The 21,666-nt window shown below is 34.5% G+C and overlaps 1 protein-coding gene across 1 annotated transcript in view; it reads right to left on the reverse strand.

Annotated features, from left to right (window-relative positions):
* Window positions 1-8,133: 8,133 nt before the first annotated feature.
* tho2 (THO complex subunit 2-like protein) overlaps window positions 8,134-21,666 on the reverse strand; it is a 46,345-nt gene continuing 32,812 nt past the window's right edge. The window contains exons 24-28 of the mRNA XM_088277694.1: window positions 13,878-14,024; window positions 11,469-11,523; window positions 10,429-10,484; window positions 10,292-10,347; window positions 8,134-8,385 (exon numbers count right to left, since the gene is read on the reverse strand). Coding sequence (XP_088133820.1) covers window positions 8,352-8,385; window positions 10,292-10,347; window positions 10,429-10,484; window positions 11,469-11,523; window positions 13,878-14,024 — 348 coding nt within the window. The 3' untranslated portion in view covers window positions 8,134-8,351. The remainder of the gene's footprint in view (window positions 8,386-10,291; window positions 10,348-10,428; window positions 10,485-11,468; window positions 11,524-13,877; window positions 14,025-21,666) is intronic.

A 21,666-nucleotide genomic window follows, 5' to 3' on the forward strand; every position in this document is an offset into this window, starting at 1 on the left:
GTTGGCAACTAGGACAAATGTTTCTTCAACGCCCCCCCCCCCCAGCTTTCATTAATTTTTGTGTAATACATAAAAGAAAAAAATATTTAAAAAATGGTGCTGCTTTGAATTTGTCCCCTAAACCATAAAAAATATTTGACATTTCATCATAGATGAAGAAGAATATGGAAGTCTGGTTATTAAAAGGGTTTATGCTTGTCATAGGCTGGTTAAGTAATCACATTACACATGTGTAACATTCACCATTCTACCCATGATTGACATCCACTATATTAAAATTTCTGGAACTTATACTTATATCATAAATCGTTCAAAGGATACCCAGACTTCCATATTCTTCTTTATCTTTGTTGAGATGTCAAAATGTAAAAAATTATTGATCGTACAATTAGTAGGTCCTCGATTTAGACGACAGTCTGCTACTCTGCGTACAGAAGGGCTTATAAATAAATTGCACATTTTATGTTCTGGATCTAAGAACGACTGTGCGGTATATTCTAATGGAAAAATTCAGAGTAGAAAAAAAGAAACACTATTGTACTAAAAAACATGCCAAAGTAAACCTGGACTTCACATTGGGAATTGTTATGTAAAATATCAATGGAAAATAAATAATCAATTGTTGTTTTCGTGTTATACACTACATACTTGTTTTACTAAAACAAAAACAAAAAATAAAAAAACAAAAAAGTTTAAAAAAAAATTAATTTCTGTATTTCAATTCAAATTGTAACGGACGCGTTACCCGAGATTTGCCGATCGGGGCCCGTCGTGTCTACCACAGCTAAGCTTTACCGTTGTAAGCGGTTAGCAGCTCTCCGTAGCCCAGCCCGGTCGGTCTCAAGGAAGCCGAACAATATCCACTGGCCCTGAAAAGGGCCTCCGACTTGGTATCATACTTGGATACCAGACTGAAGTATGGGAAGCAGGAATCACGGGGAGATCGCACTGACTCAAATGTCTAAGCCTACTCACTAGCTCAGAAAAGAGCTTTCCAACGGTCTGTTGTTGGTACAGTGAGATGGCGAGTTAGGCGAAGTCCAGCGGGTGAAGTCTTGAGGCGAAGGAGCTAAAAGGCCAGTAAATGAAAGATCCGAGTTGGTTTTCACACTGATTTATTCAAAGAATAAGGTCACCTAGTCTCCGGCACGGTATGAAACTTACAATCCTATCTGATGGTATTTAAGTACCGTTACGCTGCCGTAACGGTATGTTTCATTTTTACGGGCCTCCCCTGCGGGTGACCGCGCTCCCCGCTCCCCACCTTCCCCTCCGGGCGAGCGGAGCGCAGTCGGTGCGCCCACACTGTACCGACCACATCATTCTATATAATACATAACAAGAATAAAAAGTATATTTAAATCTATGCCTATTGCCAGGGCTGTTCCTTCATTGTAGCAAACAAGTCCTCTATTAAAGGAACAGCCCTTTGCTCACAGTTCTCTCATACAAATTACAACTGATAGTTCCCGCTGGGATTGGGTTAAAGCTGTGTATTATCAACCCAGAAAATTACTGAGTAGTGGTATCTTACTGAATAAATTTTTTACATCAAGTGGGGTTTTTTTGGACCCCATAAACAAGAAAATATGTTTTTCGATTGTTAACACATTGTTTGCGGGAAACGCTTAAAAGCATTTTTTATATACTGTTGGTATAGGAGACGCTTATAAGCCTTCTATGCTTACTTTTGGTAAAGCACAAAAAAAAGATCGGAATTGGGTTTACGGTTACTTGTGTTTAGTTTGCTAGCTGTTAGGGTCAGGGTTAATGAAAATTCGCCGAACAACAATGTGTTCATGTCAAAATGTCCGGGTTTGGTGTCTTGCTTCTACAATATGGCTGCTAATATATATATATATATATATATTTTTAATTGATTAGTACTAACTTTTAGGCTGACACTTAAAGCTTTTTTATAATTAAAAATAATATGAAAATTTAAAATCTAATGAGCTTTATCAAGCTGTCTTCATGACATGTATTTAACCTGTCTGGGTGTGAGTTTCTCCGGACAAAACTGTATCTGAGGAGTGAATTTGTTTTTGTTTTTTTTTTTACTTTTAAACTTTTATATTATAGTCGATGCTATAAGCAACATGTTTTCTTGAATAAACAAAGATATTTACCCCAGTAAACATGATTTATATCAAAATTATCGAAATATCGATAAATCATGTTTTTAACATGTTTTGATATAAATCGTGTCATAAATCATATTTTGTATCGGCCGTACATGTACGTCCAAACTCCTTTGAGAAAAGTTTGGTATGGCCGTACATGTACGGCCATACTCCCGGACAGGTTAAGCATATGTGCCTTTGTCACAAAAGTGTGAGAAGAGGTATTAGATATTACTATCCGTGCGGAGTCACTAATAGACCGCAGACGAGACTGGTGTGTCAGTGGGGGTAAAACTATGTCAGTCCACAGATACATCAGATTCAATGTTCTTTCTAATAAGGAAAGAGAAATTGAAACTTACCAGAACCCCCAGGCCACTCACTGGGACGGCTACAGGCACCAGTTAGAGGAAAACATAATAAATGTAACAAAAACTGTTAGATCAGTCGAACAGATTGAATCAGCAGTAGGGGATCTCAATTCAAGCATTATAAATGCATATATTGACAATTGTCCCCTAAAAACTACCAAGACAAACCGCAAGGTACCTTGGTGGAATGAAAAATTAAATTCCCTAAGGAGAGAATCCCCAAAAGCGCCTCAGTCCTATCTCGGTCTACTAAAGAAACCTGATGGGACCTTTACCGAGAGCAAAGAAGAGACCCTGAGGCTAATGGCACAGGTTCACTTCCCAGGCTCAGATACCACCCCTGAATCTGACAATCTACATGCTCAAACTACAAAAAAGTCCAAACCAGACATTGTGGACTGGAGGAGAGCGTCGGAGATTTTCAGACCCAATCAGGTTTTATGGGCTATGAATAGCTTTCAACCATACAAATCTGGAGGGGAAGATGGCATTTTCCCTGCCTTACTGCAGCAAGGGGAAAAAAGTATCGTACACTGGTACATTACTGAATAATCAAAATCTTCAGAGCAAGCTTTGCGTGGGGATATATACAATACGACTGGACTAGGGTTGGGGTAACGTACATACCCAAAGCTGGGGACAAATATAGGTCACAGCCTAAATCCTACATGCCAATTAGCCTTACCTCCTTCCTACTCAAGGCAATGGAGAAAGTGCTAAACCTATACATAAGGGAAAAATATCTCAAGATAAAACCCCTACATGTTAGACAATACACCTACCAAACAGGTAAGTCTACGGAATCCGCTCTGCTGAATTAACCTGTCCGGGAGTATGGCCGTACATGTACGGCCATACCAAACTTTTCTCAAAGGAGTTTGGACGTACATGTACGGCCGATACAAAATATGATTTATGACACGATTTATATCAAAACATGTTAAAAACATGATTTAACGATATTTCGATAATTTTGATATAAATCATGTTTACTGGGGTAAATATCTTTGTTTATTCAAGAAAACATGTTGCTTATAGCATCGACTATAATATAAAAATTTAAAAGTAAAAAAAAAAAACAAAAACAAATTCACTCCTCAGATACAGTTTTGTCCGGAGAAACTCACACCCAGACAGGTTAACAGACAGACTGGAGAAAGCCATAGAAGACAAAGAAATTGCCCTATTCTTAGATATTGAGGGAGCTTTTGATAATACCTCAACGGAAGTCATACTTAAAAGCATGACTAAAAGGAACATCGACCAAACGATGCTTAACTGGATCGAGGCGATGCTTTCAAATAGAATTGTCAAGACGACACTCTTAGACAAAACTTTAGCTGTTCGAATAGCGAGAGGATGCCCACAAGGAGGGGTATTGTCACCTCTGTTATGGTCAATCGTAGTCGACAGCCTTTTGTGGAAGTTGAACAATGCCTTCTTTAACACACAAGGCTATGCGAATGATCTGGTGATTACGGTTGTAGGGAAATTTCAAGGCACCGTATCCAGCCAAATGCAAAAGGCCCTAAAATTGTCGGAAAACTGGTGTAAAGACTACGGTCTCTCAGTGAACGCCAACAAAACTGTTGTAGTCCCCTTTACCGATAAAATGAAGCTGGATGAACTCAAAGCACCGGCTCTCTTTGGGAAAATTATAACATTTTCCAAAGAAGCCAAGTATCTAGGTATAATTCTGGATCATAGGCTGACGTGGAACCCCCACCTGGAGCAAATCGCCAAGAAAACGAAAATTGGTCTAGGTACAAGCTTTCGGATAGATGGGTTGAAATAGGGCCTTCAACCAAGGCAAGCCCTCTGGCTCTACACAGCCATGGTTAGACCAATAATCACCTATTGCTGTGTTGTATGGCACAAGAAAACTGAGCAGAAGACATGCATAAATGCCCTGAACAAGATTAAGAGTCTTGCATGTCTACTCACAACGGGTGCAATGTCTTTTACACCCACAAATGCCTGGAGCCGATGTTGAGCCTGAGCCCCTTACACATACACATGCAAATGGAGGCTCGCATGGCATTGCTACGGGTGGGAACGGGTGGCAAGAGAAACTGGCGCTCCAGTGTAATAAAAGGATTACACTCAGATCTACACAAAGCTCCCATCATGGATATGCCATCAGATGCCATGAATATGGCTTACAGCTTTGATAAACACTACACAACTGACATACTCGGAAGGGAGACATGGCGAGAGAATGATCCCTACACCTTTCGAAGTGGAGACATCGTATGATATTCGGATGGATAGAAAAAAGACGGTCGGGCATGCTCTGGAATCTTTGGCGTCCACCCCAAACTGAGCAACTTGTCTGGAAGAATATGCCGCCACTGTTTTTCAGGCTGAAATGAGCGCAATCATGGAGTGCGCCCACATGAACCTATACCGATCATACTATAACAAATAGATCTACATCCTCTCGGACAACCGGGCGGCACTTAAGGCCCTAAGCTCCGTTGAGATAAGATCTAAACTCACCTATGAATGCATAGAGGCTCTAAACCGCTTGAGCGAGAGAAACGCGGTAAGGCTGGTTTGGGTGCCCGGGCATTGTGGTGTCATGGACAACAAGGCTGCCGATAAACTTGCAAGAACTGGTGCTGGATAGGCCACCAATGGGCCCTGAGCCCATATGCGGACTGACACTCTCAAGCACTATCAAGTTTAGTCTAAAAAACTGGGCCATGGACATGAGCCAAGAGATCTGGTCCAACAGCTCAGGGATGAAACACGCAAAGGAACTGATCATGGGGTACTTGCGTAAATTCACCACAGAAGCTCTAAAGTTTAGCAAAAAACAAATAAGGATCCTAACCAGGACCTTGACAGGACACAGCAGACTGAGGAAACACATGACAAAAATTGCATGACTCCCCAGTATGCAGATTTTGTATGAAGGATAACGAAACGCCAATCCACATTCTCTATAATTGTAACTCAACCAACCAACGCACTCGCTCGCAAACGAAGTCACATCCTTGGAGGACCTCTACTGGACTCTGAAAAGGTGAAGCTCCTACCACCAAGACAGGTCATGAGTTACATGACACACATAGGTCTTGGGAGTGAGCTGTGATACAGAGGGAGGTCACAATAGACCTAATATGGTCGCAGTGACAAGGGATCCAAGATCCCTTGACCTCGAAAAAAAAAATACCGATTTTTAAGTATGTAATGAGCAGATTGGAGAAACGTTCCTGGGTTCCGATTCAGATTTAAAGTAAGTGAGGATGAAACCTTTGAGACGACAGACAATAAATTGTAAGGCGCCCTTGAGGATATTTTTCACAAAAACTGCGCAATACAATTGGCTATTATTATGAAAGCGATGCTTATGGGATTACTAATTCTACCAATCCGTTTGCTTAACCATCCATATCTAGAGCCGATTAGTCGGAGGTATTATATGGCAGCTATAATTCCACCGACTGCAAAATGTACCAATCCTGGAGGACAATTTATAGTTTATGCCCAAAAGACTACATTAAAAAAAGAAAGGATAACTTGTCGCTCACTCCTTTCAACAATGTCATATATCAAAAAACTACAAAAGATTTTTCAGATTTTTTATGTTTAAAAATATAATAATATTACGGGGCTCGGGTATAGGTAATAATAACTCGTAATTAGGATGCAATCGGTTTATTCAACAGGTCGCCATGACAGTACAATGACAAGTGCGTGCAGTCTTCCCTGCCTCAATCTCATAAGGGATAACGTAAACATTCCCCGCGTACACCCCGCCCTGCCCCTAGCGGGCGCTTGGGGTCATAGTTCATGTTGCTAGAATTATTGTACCGTAACAATAAAATGTATTAAAAATAAATATCAAGTCACTTTTTAGGTAAAACCTGAAGGATTTGAAAAATATTTAGTATATTTTATAAAATTAATTAAACAATACATACCTTTTTTTCAAAATGCAAAAACAACACTTTCTGCCCTGTAGCGGATAAATATTAAGTTAAAAATATGCCGCTTTTGCTGGGATATAGTACATTTTCTGGGCATTCCGAAAACATACACAACTGAAAATTGACAATTTTTGATATATGATATTGTTGAAAGGAGTAAGCGATGTGTGTGGATACACACATCCTTGTTTCCTTGTTTCAAAATATACCCACCATGGAAAACTCTTACAATCTCTCTCTGGTCTCAATCCTGCGGATTGGTTTGCAGCAACAGATGGCATCTCCTTCGCCATTCTAGTCTATTTCCAAAAATTCCGAAAAATTCCAAAATAATTTACTTTACTTTTTCAATCTACATTAAATAATGGTAAATTCACTTCATTATAATGTGTAGGTATACTTTAATTTGACATGTGCCTTAAAATCATAAGGACAAGAGGTATTCAGTGATTACAATAATAATAAATTATTTTCATTATTATTACACATATCGCTCACTCCTTTCAAGAACGTCATAAATCAAAAAACTTGATTTTTCAGGAGAACGTTTTTAAAGTTTAAAAATATAATACGATGTATTAAAAATAAATATCAAGCCACTTATTGAACTTTTCACCGTGCAACAGATCTTTTTGGGTAAAACCTGGAGGTTTTTTCTACATTTGAAAAATATTTAGTATGTTTAAAAAAATTATTAAACAATACATTTTCTTCAAAATGCAAAAACAACACTTTCTGCCCTGTAGCGGGTAAATATTAAGTTTAAAATATGCCGCTTTTGCTGGAATATAGTACATTTTCTGGGCATTCCGAAAACACGCACAACTTAAAATTGACAATTTTTGATTTATGACGTTCTTGAAAGGAGTGAGCGATATCTTGAAATATGAATCGATGTAAAAAAATACAGAAATATTAAAATTTTGTCAAAATACTGTCACTTTGTTCCAAAATCAGAATCCAGGATGGAACTCTTTTAAATTAATGTTATTTTTCAGTGCTGTGTCAAAACTTACATAATTATGTAAACTAAAATATGTGGAGAGATAACAAAACCATCAATTATAAGAATAAGTGCGTTTGTGATGTTTTAAAAATCTCATTGGTGATTTTCGGAGTTTGAAAATAAAGCACCGCCTACGGGTGACAGAATACATACTGTTCTCCGCTTAGCTGGTAAATAACAGTGACAAGTCTGGACAAATCGAGAAAAAAAGCAAACCTACGCCACAAGCACAGTGCTACAAGAGAAATCACTTGGTGTTTGCAAGATCTAACTCCAGACATTGATTGCTCCAACAGATAGGTATTCAGAATTGAAGAATATACATCTCCACTGATCTTAATATTTTTATAATAATCTCTATTAATTCCTCAAAAATAACAATAAATGGATTTATTTATTGACTTGGCGTTTATGTATTAATTTGAAATCAAACACAGATTTTTTGAGTCTACTAAGTTGTATTTTATTAACAAAAAACACATAAAAAATTATATTGTGACAATTGTTTCGCGAAGGCGAAACAATTGTCACAATATAATTTTTTATGTGTTTTTTGTTAATAAAATACAACTTAGTAGACTCAAAAAATCTGTGTTTGATTTAAAATTAATACATAAAACAATAAATGGAGATAGATCTCTTTTGAGGCAAGGTGTCTGATTGGCTTATAAGTATAACATGAAAAATAAAACACTTCGGATTCTTAAATAGTTTATTGCTTTAAAGAGAATTTTCACAAAATTTATATATTTAGTCAAGGGGAAGGGATACATAAAAAAAATTGAGAAAAATAAAAATTCATCGAGGGTATAGTATAAAAATTCACAAGATTTGATGCTTTGTCAACGAAGTTTAAACGAATGTCTTGATAGTTATTTCAATTGATTTAGATTTAATTTTGTGGTCCAATCTTCCATCACCTCCTGAGTTTGTTGTCATTGGTCCTTCTAGTGCAAAGGAGTTAAGGAAAACTTGCAAATATATAATAGTAATGATAAAAATAAATATCTCTATGGTGAGAGTCAATAAGGCTGCAGCTTTATCCGGATGCCTCAGAAATTCAGTGTGGAGGAACAAACACATGAGAATTGAGAGTAAAATGAACATGTATAAAACACATGTTTGACCAATAGCCACTTATGGAATCGAGGCAAGGGCAGATACTTCTAGAACAAAATCTCGACTTTGAACGTCTGATATGAGAACTCCCCATAAATAACATATTGCGAAACCGCATAAGAAACTTTGATATTCGGAGCATGTGTAAAACTAAACTGCCAGTACACAACGGCGTTCTGGTTCTAACCCTTATGTATGGAAGCGAAGCATGGAGTTGGCAAAAGAAGGATGAAAGCAGACTGAATGCAGTCGAAATGCGATCCCTCGCACGAATGTGTGGCAAAACGATGTTTTATAGATGTTCGAATGATGAAATAAGGAAAAAATGCAAGGCTGAGATAAGCATTATCGATAAAATTAAGAAAAGTGTGTTGAGATGGTTTGGACATGTGGAACGAATGAGTGAGGAAAGAACGGTAAAACAAATTTATGAGGCGAATGTTAGCGGGAAAAGAAGCAGAGGAAGACCGAGAAAAACATGGCATGATCAGGTATGCCAAATACTTGAAAGTGGTCAGGTTAGGAGTCGTAATAATCATCGGGTATGTATGAGGAGATGGATGAATGTGGAAGAGGCAAAGAATGTTAGCAAAGACTGAGTGGTGTGGCGTTCGATTCTCTCTGTCTACCCCTACGGGGAAGCGGCGTGATGGTTAGTTAGTTAGTTAGTAAAACGGAAGATATTGTGAGGTGGGGATGACAACAGAGGCGATACCGAGACGAGTATGTAAACAGAAGACGAAAAAGTCAGTGTAAGAAGGCAGACATCCACGTATGTATTACCCTTCAAGGAAACCCCGAAAGACATAGGCCCACAGGCAGACCCCTGAAAAGGTAGAGAGATAGCTGGCAGTCGATATCCCAAGAGGAACAGGTGGCGGCACATCCCAAAGTTCCACTGAATACATTTGATGAATGGTAATCAGCAGTCTTCCGGGGAGCTGAAATCCTTAGGGATGAGCGAAGAGTAATGAGGGGTAAGAGATAAGAGATATGCATATATGTTACTGTGTGAAAAAATGTTTTTTGATGAAACAAGATATAACGGATTAAGGTGGAGACCGACCGGAGCATTTCGTCGTAACATAACATCGTAACATCGCTCGCGGCGAGCATCCGAAACTATGGATGGAGCGTTCGGCTCGGTGTACTGACTGCCTGAATGCTCGCATCGTAACGTGTTACGTTATGACGAAATGCTCCGGTCAGTCTCCGCCTTTACAATTATAAAGCACATCATTACGCAAACAGTGGCAGTTGCTAGTATCTTTCGCCTATATTCTTCATTCACGCAGCACATTCTATCTCTTTCACTCTCCCAAGAGATCCATAGTAAAATAGATTCTTAAAACCTAAAATATCTATACAAATTATGTAAAAGTTATTAGAATTTTATGAATGTCAACAATTTGTGGTATAATAATAATAATAAAACCCTTATCCGCACCCCAATGGTGCATAGGGCACTGCGTCATATAAACGCAGTGTTATCTTGATCGTTTACACATGAAGGAAAGGTGATCAGCCCTCCGCTTCAGGTACCAGTCCAGGGTAATATTAAATAAATATGACAGTGAAAATATCACTTATATTTATTTTACCCCCCTTGGGAATCGAACCTGGGACCTCCAGAATGGTAGCCGAGCGTGCTGACCATTACACTACGGAGGTGGACAAAAATTTGTGGTATACCCGTTCATAATGGAACGAAATAAAATTTAGTATTGAAAAGGATATTGTTTATCTCGTGTTTCTTGGCGTTCGTGAGATCTGTCTCTGTACGGGGATTTATCCTACAAATAAAAACGATTTTTAGGACAAGTGTAACGTAGATATAATATAAATCGGGCATTTCAAGTTGTATTTTATTTTACCCTTTTGTGATGATGTTTTTCCATGTGATGCTCTTCCTGATCGCCATTCTGATGACCTACAACATAAACGGGTTTTTTGAAATAAACAAATGTAAATTACAATTTTTTATCCAGATTTTTTATTATTTGCCTTTGAAATACAGTGAAACCTCTATCTATCGTTTTTAAAGGGACCTAGTGAAATAAACTATGAATGCGGGATAAAGAAGTCAATACACAAGGACATACGATTGAGTAAAAATACCGTCCTCCCAATCTGCATAACCATTGGTGAGTTGAAATTTTAAGAATACAAGTTTTAAATGTTAATAAATGTATTTGTTAAACAAAAAAAATACGAAGTTGAACAGAACCCAAAGATCTTCAGACCTCTTCTGCTGTATCCATCACACAAGCTTTCCATAGTCTGTATCCCACACATAGGAATATTGTCGTTGAATGTAACAAAATTGAGAAAATTTAAAAGAATGTAAAAAAAAAAAGACAACTTATTTCAAATATGTAGCATAATTCATATTTAATTTATTGTTTCGGCATTAACTTTGTGGTAAGACATGTTACAATGATTAAAGAAAACACTTGTTTTTTACCACTTGAGTTTTATTATAGACTACATGTTTCAGAAGTTAAACTTCCATCATTCAGGTCTGTATATAAATTATAATAGTTATTATACAGACCTGAATGATGGAAGTTTAACTTCTGAAACATGTAGTCTATAATAAAACTCAAGTGGTAAAAAACAAGTGTTTTCTTTAATCATTGTAGCATAATTCAAACGATGAATGCGGTAAAATGGTGGATAGAAACGATCGATGCGATCTATTTTTGTATGAAATCAATTTGGGGTAGAAGAAATAAACGACACATCCGGGAAAACAATTATTCGAGGAACGATAGATAGAGGTTTGACTGTATATTTATTTGAGGATAGTTAATGATTAAATTCTGACTTTCAAAAGGTATAAGTTAGTTTTTTAAATGAAAATGTTTAAATTGGGAGATATTCCAGTTATATATTCATTCTACTATTAACATACCTTTCTGTTCTTCTCGCCTCCTTTTCTGTTCTAATAGCGCTTCATCTGTTCTGTCCTAAACACAGAAAATACATAGTTAATATTTGAAGTACTAACTTTATAATTTTCCATTTCATAACGCGCGCGTAAAAGAAATTTGAGTAGTGTGGTAGTTTTTCATGGGTAGGAATGTTACTTGTGTATAGAGTGATCACTCAAACCATTTATGACAAGTCATAAACCGTGTAAATACCCATACTTCTTCGTTATCTATGTTGAGATATCAATATAAATTTAAGTGGCGGGCTGTGGTCCCGTGGTAAGTGTCGCAGATTTTTGAGTCAGAGTTTCTAGGTTCGAACCCACTCCCACCACAATTTAATATATATTTTTAATAATGAGCCGCTTAGGCTCACAGAAATAGTTAAATTGAATTGTTTATTGACTTGGCGTTTAATTTGTAGAACTCCATTTTAATTTATGTATTAATTTTAAATCAAACACAGATTTTTTCAAATAATAAAAACACAAATATTTACTTATTTATTTTTTAAACAAAAGTATTTATAAGGATTCTAAAAAAAATCGTAATTTGAGCTTGCAAAATTATTTAAAAATATTTCACAGTAAAAGTTTTAATAAATTTTAATTTAAGAGTATCACATCACACGCCTTGTCCTATAGATCTATTTTTTTTTAATCAACAGAATATTTATAAAAATAACAAAATATAATAAAAATTAAATTGAATTAAAATTCCAATTACAGGTTTTTATTTGAATCAAAATCTTATTATTTTTGACATCTCATCAAAGATGAAGAAGAATATGGAAGTCTGGGCATTTACGGGGCTTACGACCGTCATAGGCTGGTTTGAGTGATCACTTTACACACGTGTAACCTTCACCAATTCTACCCATTATTGACAACCACACTACTCAAATTCTTGGAAGTTCTATATATATGAACCAATTTAGAAACCTTGTTCATGAATCACTAGAACTTCACTAGAGACATCTATTGGTGAGATTTACATATAGAACTTCCAAGAATTTGAGTAGTGTGGTTGTCAATAATGGGTAGAATTGGTGAATGTTACACGTGTGTAAAGTGATCACTTAAACCAGCCTATGACGGTCGTAAGCCCCGTAAATGCCCAGACTTCCATATTCTTCTTCATCTTTGATGAGATGTCAAAAATAATATGAAAATAACTCCTGTAATTGGAGATAATCCAGATTTTGTGAACAAGTATTTGGACACACTCAAAATGTTGTAATCAAAATCTTAATAAAAATAATAAATACACTTGGGTCTCTTTTTATGCGATAGATACGTACCACGGGGAGTCGCATAAAAAGACTTGAAGTACATACAAAACTGGGGGATAGGTTCCATTATTTTTAAAAACTGCATAATTTCAAATCAATACGATAGAATGTATTAAAAATTGCATAAAAAAAAAATTTATAAAAAAATCATTAAAATAAAAACAAAAGAGCTTTTTCCTTAATTAAATATCCACATATGGAAAATTGTTTTTAAGATACATCATCAATCCAAATTACAAGTCCTTCTGTTTTTTCTAATAAAGTATCTCATAAACACAATGTAAGATTTGAGCTTAACTTTGTGCCAGTGACACAATCACACTTTAACGGTTGTAACCTTCACAACTCTAAAATTTTGATCTTTTTATGCGAATTTGCATAAAAAAAACTTAAACTACATACAGTGAAATAGTACAGAAAACCATGATTAAAGTCATCTTGAAAAAAAAAACATATTTCCAACAAAATTATTATTTAAAAAATTTAAAGTCCCAAATATAGAATCCATTTATAAAAAAACCGCAGTTTTTCAAATACTAAAGGGTGACAACTATTTAAATTTAACAAAAAATTTATCATCGAGATTCTCAAACGATTTTTCTACTCCAAAATGCAACACCAAGCAATTTCAGCAAAACTTCAAATATTTGGCAATCAAACATTTCAATAAACTCCCTAAAGAAATAAAAAAATTGATGATATAAAAATCCTGAAGAAAAAAATTAAAGCTCTATACATTTAAATCTTAAAAAAAAAAATTAAAAAAAACTATTATATCTTTTATTATATAACATTAAACCACGAGTGTAAGTCCCTTTCCAAGCACAGACTCTTTTATGGAGAGGCACAGCGAATCGAAATATAAAAGTTCTCCATATGTATAAATGATTCAAATGTATTATGTTATAAATAAAAATGTAAATATATTAAATGAATAAAAATAAAAAATTCAAACATAAGGGATAAGTTCCATTACATTTGAAAATCGCATAAAAAACATCCGCATAAAAACAGACCCAAGTGTACATATTTTGTTACTATTGAAAATGTTTCAATCCCTTTGAATCCGCTAAACGATGCCAGATCACGAGTCACTCACCCTCTTTCTGCCCATTTTTCTTTCCTTGCGCGCCTCCCTCTCCTCCGTGGGGCGCCCCCCGCGGCCCCCTCCCTGGGCAGGAGGGCCCCCCGCCCCCTTGGCGCTGCGGGTGCGCCGCTCCGCGCCCGGCGACACCTCGCGCATGCCCTGCAACCACACGCACGCCCGCACCGTCCAATATGTTAGATTCACTACAAACTTACTTGTCTTATTACGATTATTTGTAAACTTTATATTTGAAGCAATAACTTTGTGATTTTCCATTTTATAATTTAAACTTTGTTTTAAAATCACTATAAATATTTTATTTTAACATAATTATAATGACTACCGGTTTCGAAGCTAACCGCTTCTCTTTCAAAACTAATCAGTCTTGAAAAAGAAGCGATTAGCTTCGAAACCAGTAGTCATTATAATTAAGTTATAGTGATTCTAAAACAAAGTTATAATACTTAATTAGTAAGTCCTTGAGTTTTGTAAACAGATGGTAATCTGAAGGAGCCAAGTCTGGACATTGGTCATTCAAGTCATCCAAGGGTGGATGGTTGAATGTTTTCCATTTGATTGTTGCATACATTGTGTTTTGCCAGCCGTATGGGGCCTGGGATTGTCGTGGAGGAGAATGGCGCCAGTAGACAACAGACAATCATTTTGGATTGGCCGCCGTAATTTTGGTGCACAATATACATGGGCATTGATAGTTTCTCCACGGGTCATGAAGTCATTGAAAGTGATAAAGAGCTGAAAGCAGCTGTGACTACATATCTGAATACAAAAAGGCAGCAAGTAATATGATGGTGGGATACAAAAATTCGTCACACATTACGAAAAATGCTTAAATTTGCTAGGTGACTATGTAGAGAAGTAGTTTGAGGTATGTTTTTTACAAATAAAATATTCATCTATATTAGATTTTTTTAAATATTCCTACTATTACTAACACTTTTTGGATGACCGTCGTATATTACAAGTAAGAAAAATAATCTTATAACATTTACGTTAACTTGTTCGCACTAACAACAGATAATTTCCACTATCTTTTTATTGACTTTAAATAATATAGTGATAAAATTTGGTAAAAATACAAATATTAGTAATGACCAACATAGAGCTGGCAAGCACACCTGATCCAATTGTAAGATTGGTTTTAACTGCGAAGATGTCTTATTTTATTACAGTTTTGTTTTCATCGAAAAAGCAATTATTTAATTCCACTGCACACGCTTATCTCGGTTGCGCACACGGCTGCATATAGCGTAATACAAGAAAATATAAATGATTTTTAATTCAATTGTTAAATAAATTATTATTATATTATTAAAACCCTTATCCGCACCCCAATGGTGCATAGGGCACTGCGTCATATAAACGCAGTGTTATCTTGATCGTTTATGCATGAAGGAAAGGTGATCAGCCCTCCGCTTCAGGTACCAGTCCAGGGTAGTATTGAATAAATATAACAGTGAAAAAATCACTCACATTTATTTTACCCCCCTCGGGAATCGAACCCGTGACCTACAGAACGGTAGCCGAGCGTGCTGACCATTACACTACGGAGGCGGACTTATTATTTATATTTATCGACCTTTTCCCCGCAAAATATTGTTAGATAAAGATTGCTTTAGTAAATTTAATCAGAATAAAAATATTCATAATATTTATTGATTCGGCATTAACTTTGTGGAATGACATGATTATTTTATTAAAATTAAACACTTGAATATACCACTTTAATGAGTTTTATTTTTATTTACGACAAGTTTCGAAAACGACAGATGTTTTCATCTTCTGGTACAAATTAAAACTTTAATTTGTACCAGAAGAGTACAATAACTCACTAAAGTGGAATATTCAAGTGTTTAATTTTAATAAAAAAATATTCATGATAAGGAAAAATAATTACATTTTATTATAAATCTTGGTCAATACCACTATTTCTCAAAAGCCATTGCGACGCGTGTTTTGATGCATTCTGCATTATCAAACACCGTATGTGAAGCTTAGTACAAATTTTAGAGTGATGCCCTTGGGACGTTGACGTATGAGAAGGGGATGTTTTGTTTTTAGAAGGAAGTTGCATTTATTATTTACCTTGCTTGTATAAGGTTTATGGATCAATCAGTGGATTTTTATATCTTCTAGTTAAAAACATGTTTTATTTTAATCTGTGTTGGGAACAGGAAGGATAAACTAGTGTGAGCCAATCACAGACGTCTCAGTATTTGCTCATTGCTGGGAGGAAACCACCTAAAACTCCACAGAAGCCGGACTTCACAGAACCCCTTCCGTTCCTCTAGAAGAGGGCTCAGCATTCTGTGTCCTAGCTTGGTTTACGGTACCAATGTCCTTCACTATTTACAGGGAAGCTGTTTCTTATTTTTCGGATAAAAGGGTGGATACTCATACGGTGTTAGATAATGATGCGAAATAAATCTAAACACATACAATACAATATTATTTTTTGACATCTCATCAAAGATGAAGAAGAATATGGAAGTCTGGGCATTTACGGGGCTGACGACCGTCATCGGCTGGTTTAAGTGGCCACTTTACACACGTGTAACATTCACCAATTCTACCCATTATTGACAACCACACTACTCAAATTCTTGGAAGTTCTATATATATGAACCCATTTAGAAACCTTGTTCTTGAATCACTAGAACTTCACTAGAGACATCTATTGGTGAGATGTAAAGAAGCTTTTTTATTAAGCAGAAACTCTTATTACTCTTATATAAGAGTTACTCTTATTACTCTTGTTACTCTTATTACTCTTATATAAGAGTTTCTGCTTAATAAAAAAGCTTCTTTACATCTCACCAATAGATGTCTCTAGTGAAGTTCTAGTGATTCAAGAACAAGGTTTCTAAATGGGTTCATATATATAGAACTTCCAAGAATTTGAGTAGTGTGGTTGTCAATAATGGGTAGAATTGGTGAATGTTACACGTGTGTAAAGTGGCCACTTAAACCAGCCGATGACGGTCGTCAGCCCCGTAAATGCCCAGACTTCCATATTCTTCTTCATCTTTGATGAGATGTCAAAAAATAATATGAAAATAACTCCTGTAATTGAAGATAATCCAGATTTTGTGAACAAGTATTTGGACACACTCAAAATGTTGTATATATACAATACAATAAATCACATGAAATAGTGGTATTATCTTAAGTTCAAAATAAAAATAAAAATGGATAAATATTACTACAAAGTGACTGCTGAATCAATTGATGAAAAAAGTACACTTTAGAGTGATCCTTGGATTGCTACAGCGTACTATTTTATTCAAGATCATGCGTACATTTATTTTATAAAGATTTACTAAAACAAAATTATTATTGAATAATTGGTATTAAAAATATTATACTGTAAAAAGGGTCGATATCACGAACGTCGGATTGAATGTTGTACGAAGTACACATTTATAAAGTTATATTTAAATTCATAATAATATTCATAAGAATAATCGATAAAAAAATAATATTCCAAATATTCATATTTATATGTCAATCAGCCTTTTCTTATTTTAAATGTGCATCAAGTGGTATTATTATACAAGATAAAATAAAAATGGGATGAATTCATTTCACAGTTAAAAAAATAATAATAAATATATATATATTTATATATATATATATATATATATATATATATATATATATATATATATATATATATATATATATTATATATATATATATATATATATATATATATATATATATATATATATATATATATATATATATATATATATATATATATGTTTATATAATATAGGGTTAATATCTTGTCTGCGTGTGTGTGTATTTTTTTCTTTTGTTAGTACTTGGACACCGGGTTAAGTTAAGAAAATAAATTGTAAAAATTGATAATATTTAGGATATTGGCTCTATCGTATCACTTCTGTCAGGTTTTGAAGGCAAGCTGTGTTGATTGATTAGTTTAAATATGTATCAGGGTTACATAATAATTGGAATACATTTTTTTCATTATATCTATTCCATTTAACATGAGACTTATAGAAAAAGCAAAATAAAATAGCATTGTGCTTGGTGAAAAAATATTGTGGTATACATATTTATATCAGTCCACATAAGCTGCAAATTAGGTATAAAAAAAACAATAAAAAAATAGGATGATGTTACTATTATATTATTTTGAGAAATAAAAAGACTTTGTTTTTTGTTCCACTCACATTTTTACTAACAACCAACTAGTTTCGGCAACAACCTGTTGCCCTCTTCAGGGTTTAATTTATGACTTAAACCCTGAAGAGGGAAACAGGTTGTTGCCAAAACTATTTGGTTGTTAATAAAAATATGAGTAGATCAAAAAACAAAGTCTTTTTATTTCTCAAAATAATACATCACTATGATCCACAAAGTTTTCAATATTCAAAATATGATATTACTATTCCTTATTTTATTGTAGTTGTGATTTTTGTGTTATTTGTATACATATTTCGTTTTGATACCGTAAGTATTCCGAGAGAATTTGATTTTTAGCCCTATAACTAACAGGTTGGTATTAATACGGCATGCCCCAATTAAAAATAACCAACCATTGGTAAAAACCAAAATTTGATATATCTTAGTATGCCATGATTATCCCAAGAGATGTCTCTTCCTAGTATGTCTCAATCTTTCCAAAAGATGTCTCTGCAAGTTTCAATACTGACTGTGATTATTTCTGACATTGCCATTAAAAATTAATTGATTAAGTGATCAATTCTTGCGCTTCATATGTTCAGAGTGATATTAAATAAATATGAGAGGGAAAATCACGAATATTTAATTAAATCCCCTTGAGAATTGAACCCGGAATCTCCAGCACGGTAGCCAAACGCACTTACCACTACACTATGGAGGCGGACAAAAAATACCAAGAAAATGAGTCAATAAAAAAAATTCTAATAAAAAATCCAAACATAATCCTTCTATAAAATAATGTAATTGTTGAGGATGACAATGAATGTTATCATATTAAAAACATATTGATTAACAAGCTTTTCCAAAGCAAAAAAATCACTTCATCGAAAACATGTTTTTTTAAGACAAAACTCCAAATAAAGATCTCTGACAGACCTCGCAAACCTTAGATGATTAGTTACATACTTAATTTACAAAAATATTTTATAGCCAGTTAGTACATAATGTTGTTAAACTAGCTAGTAAAGTAAATAATGAGTAATGTATTACGGGAATATCTCGGTTAGTCCAGAAATAAAAAAATAATACCACTATTGATACAATGCACCCATGTTACTTCTATGAAATCTATGTTTTATATCAACTTATGATGCCAGCACAGCCAAGATGAATCTTAAATTCAATAAAACTTATCAATTAACTGATTTCGCAATTTGATAGGATTTTTTTAAAAATAATAAATAATTGTAATTAAAATGCTGATATCTTACATATCGCTCACTCCTTTCAAGAACGTCATAAATCAAAAAACATGATTTTTCAGGAGAACGTTTTTAAAGTTTAAAATTAGAATGCAATGTATTAAAAATAAATATCAAGCTACTTATTGAACTTTTTACTGTGCAACAGTTCTTTTTAGGTAAAACCTGAAGGTTTTTTCTCCATTTGTAAAATATTTAGTATATTTCAAAAAATAATTTAAAAATACATTTTCTTCAAAATGCAAAAACAACACTTTCTGCCCTGTAGCGGGTAAATATTAAGATAAAAATATGCCTCTTTTGCTGGGATAAAGTACATTTTCTGGGCATTCTGAAAACACGCACAACTGAAAATTGACGATTTTTGATTTATGACGTTCTTGAAAGGAGTGAGCGATATGTATTAAGATAGAGCAATTATTATGAATATTATTTTTATTTATACACTTTATAAGATGACCTGGTACATCCCATTCATGGATTTTTAAGAGTTCACGCATAAAATGGACTAATCGAGATATTCCTGTATATAGTAAAAGCTCATAATTCCGTCAATCATTAATTTCTCACCATAATTAAAAGAAAATATACTAAATTTTAGTACAGATGACGATACTTTTATAATTTTAATTAGGGTTGACAAACATTTTACAGTGCAAAATCTTAACTAAAGGTGGTTAGTGCGGGTGAATTTGTGAATTAATTCACTACGTTAGCCGACAGCCAGGGCCGTGCGCTGTTCGGTGCCCGTGGAAAAAAATTGTTAACATAAAAAAAAAAACAAATTAACTTGAGTGAAAGACACAAATTTGTCAATACTTTTTTTAAATTATTTTTTTTAATATTAACGCGGATCAGTTTGTGTACTGATATTTTTCTTTTAATCGATTTATGTAAAATTTAGTCCCCGCGATTTGAAATTATGAGCTTTTCCTGCAGTTGTTAAAGATGGCTTTCGTCTAAAGTGGAGAATGAGACATATACTCACGTGAAGAGTGAGACATATATCATTGGGCAGTATGGAAGAAGATTGGGCTGATTGATCCGGCCGAATAAGGAACCAATATTTTCCCGGATAGAACTGCTCCATATCCACTTGCGATTTAGCACTTTTTTATAAACTCTTTTAGTTTTCAGTCTATGGTTTCTTCCCGTCGAATCTTCTTGAATCACTCAGTTTACACGACTCAATATATTTTATAATTTGTCTTCGTTTTAGAATTAGGCTTATTATTTTAATAATTAAGACAATAATATTATTTCGGAATTGAAGGACATCTTTTAGACGGTATTTTTTCAACAGATAACTAAGATGATCTTGAGGTTTCTGCATTGCATATCCGGGAAGTGGGTGGTCAGGAAGTCTTCTTATAACTGCAGTTATTTTTATATACATGAAATCCTGAATTGTTAATTAATTAATTAATTTAAATTAATTTTTCTTTGCAAATACAGCATCAGCATCATCTTCTTGTATTTATCATATAAATGTAGTTTTTTCGGCGTCCATCTTCATTGCCAGAAGTTCTTCCGGATTCCGTTGATTTGTCTTGATTTAAGTTCCCATTGCTGCACATTGATACAATAATTGTGTTCTTGTCAACATGTACTTGTTCTATATTGGTACAATTCATTTGTCGCATGTTTGGAATAAAACTTCTTTAATTGTTAAGATCCACTCATTCTATGCTGGTAAAATTATGTAATTTTTGAAAAGATTCACTGGTTGATGTTCCATTCTCGTTGAAAAATCCATTGTCGCATGTTGATACAAAAATTCTCTTCTTGTTGAGATCCACTCGTTCTATATTGACATAATTTTGTAATTGTTGAAGAGATTCCCTGGTCTATGTTGATGTTAAAATTTCCATCCTCCTTGAAAAGATCCATGGTCGCATGTTGATACAAAAATTCACTTCTTGTTGAGGTCTACATGTTCAATATTGGCATAATTTTGTAATTGTTGAAGAGATTCACTGGTGTATGTTGATGTTTAAATTTCCATTCTCGTTGAAAAGATTCATTGCCGCGCATATTGATACAAGAATGCCGGTGTTGTTGAGATCCACTTGTTCTATATTGGCATAATTTTGTAATTGTTGAAGAGATTCACTGGTTTATTATTAAAATTTCCATTTTCGTTGAAAAGATCCATTGCCGCATATTGATAAAAAAAATCTGTTCTTGTTGAGATCCACTCGTACTATATCGGTATAATTTTGTAATTGTTGAAGAGATTCACTGGTCTATGCTGATGTTAAAAGTTACATTCGCGTTGAAAAGATCCATTGCCGCATATTGTTACAAAAATTATCTTCTTGTTGAGATCCACTCGTTCTATATTGGCATAATTTTGTGATTGTTGAAGAGAT

Source organism: Brachycentrus maculatus, unplaced genomic scaffold, assembly GCF_059751285.1.
Source record: "Brachycentrus maculatus isolate JH-2025_06_01 unplaced genomic scaffold, ASM5975128v1 h1tg000049l, whole genome shotgun sequence".
NCBI lineage: Eukaryota > Metazoa > Arthropoda > Insecta > Trichoptera > Brachycentridae > Brachycentrus > Brachycentrus maculatus.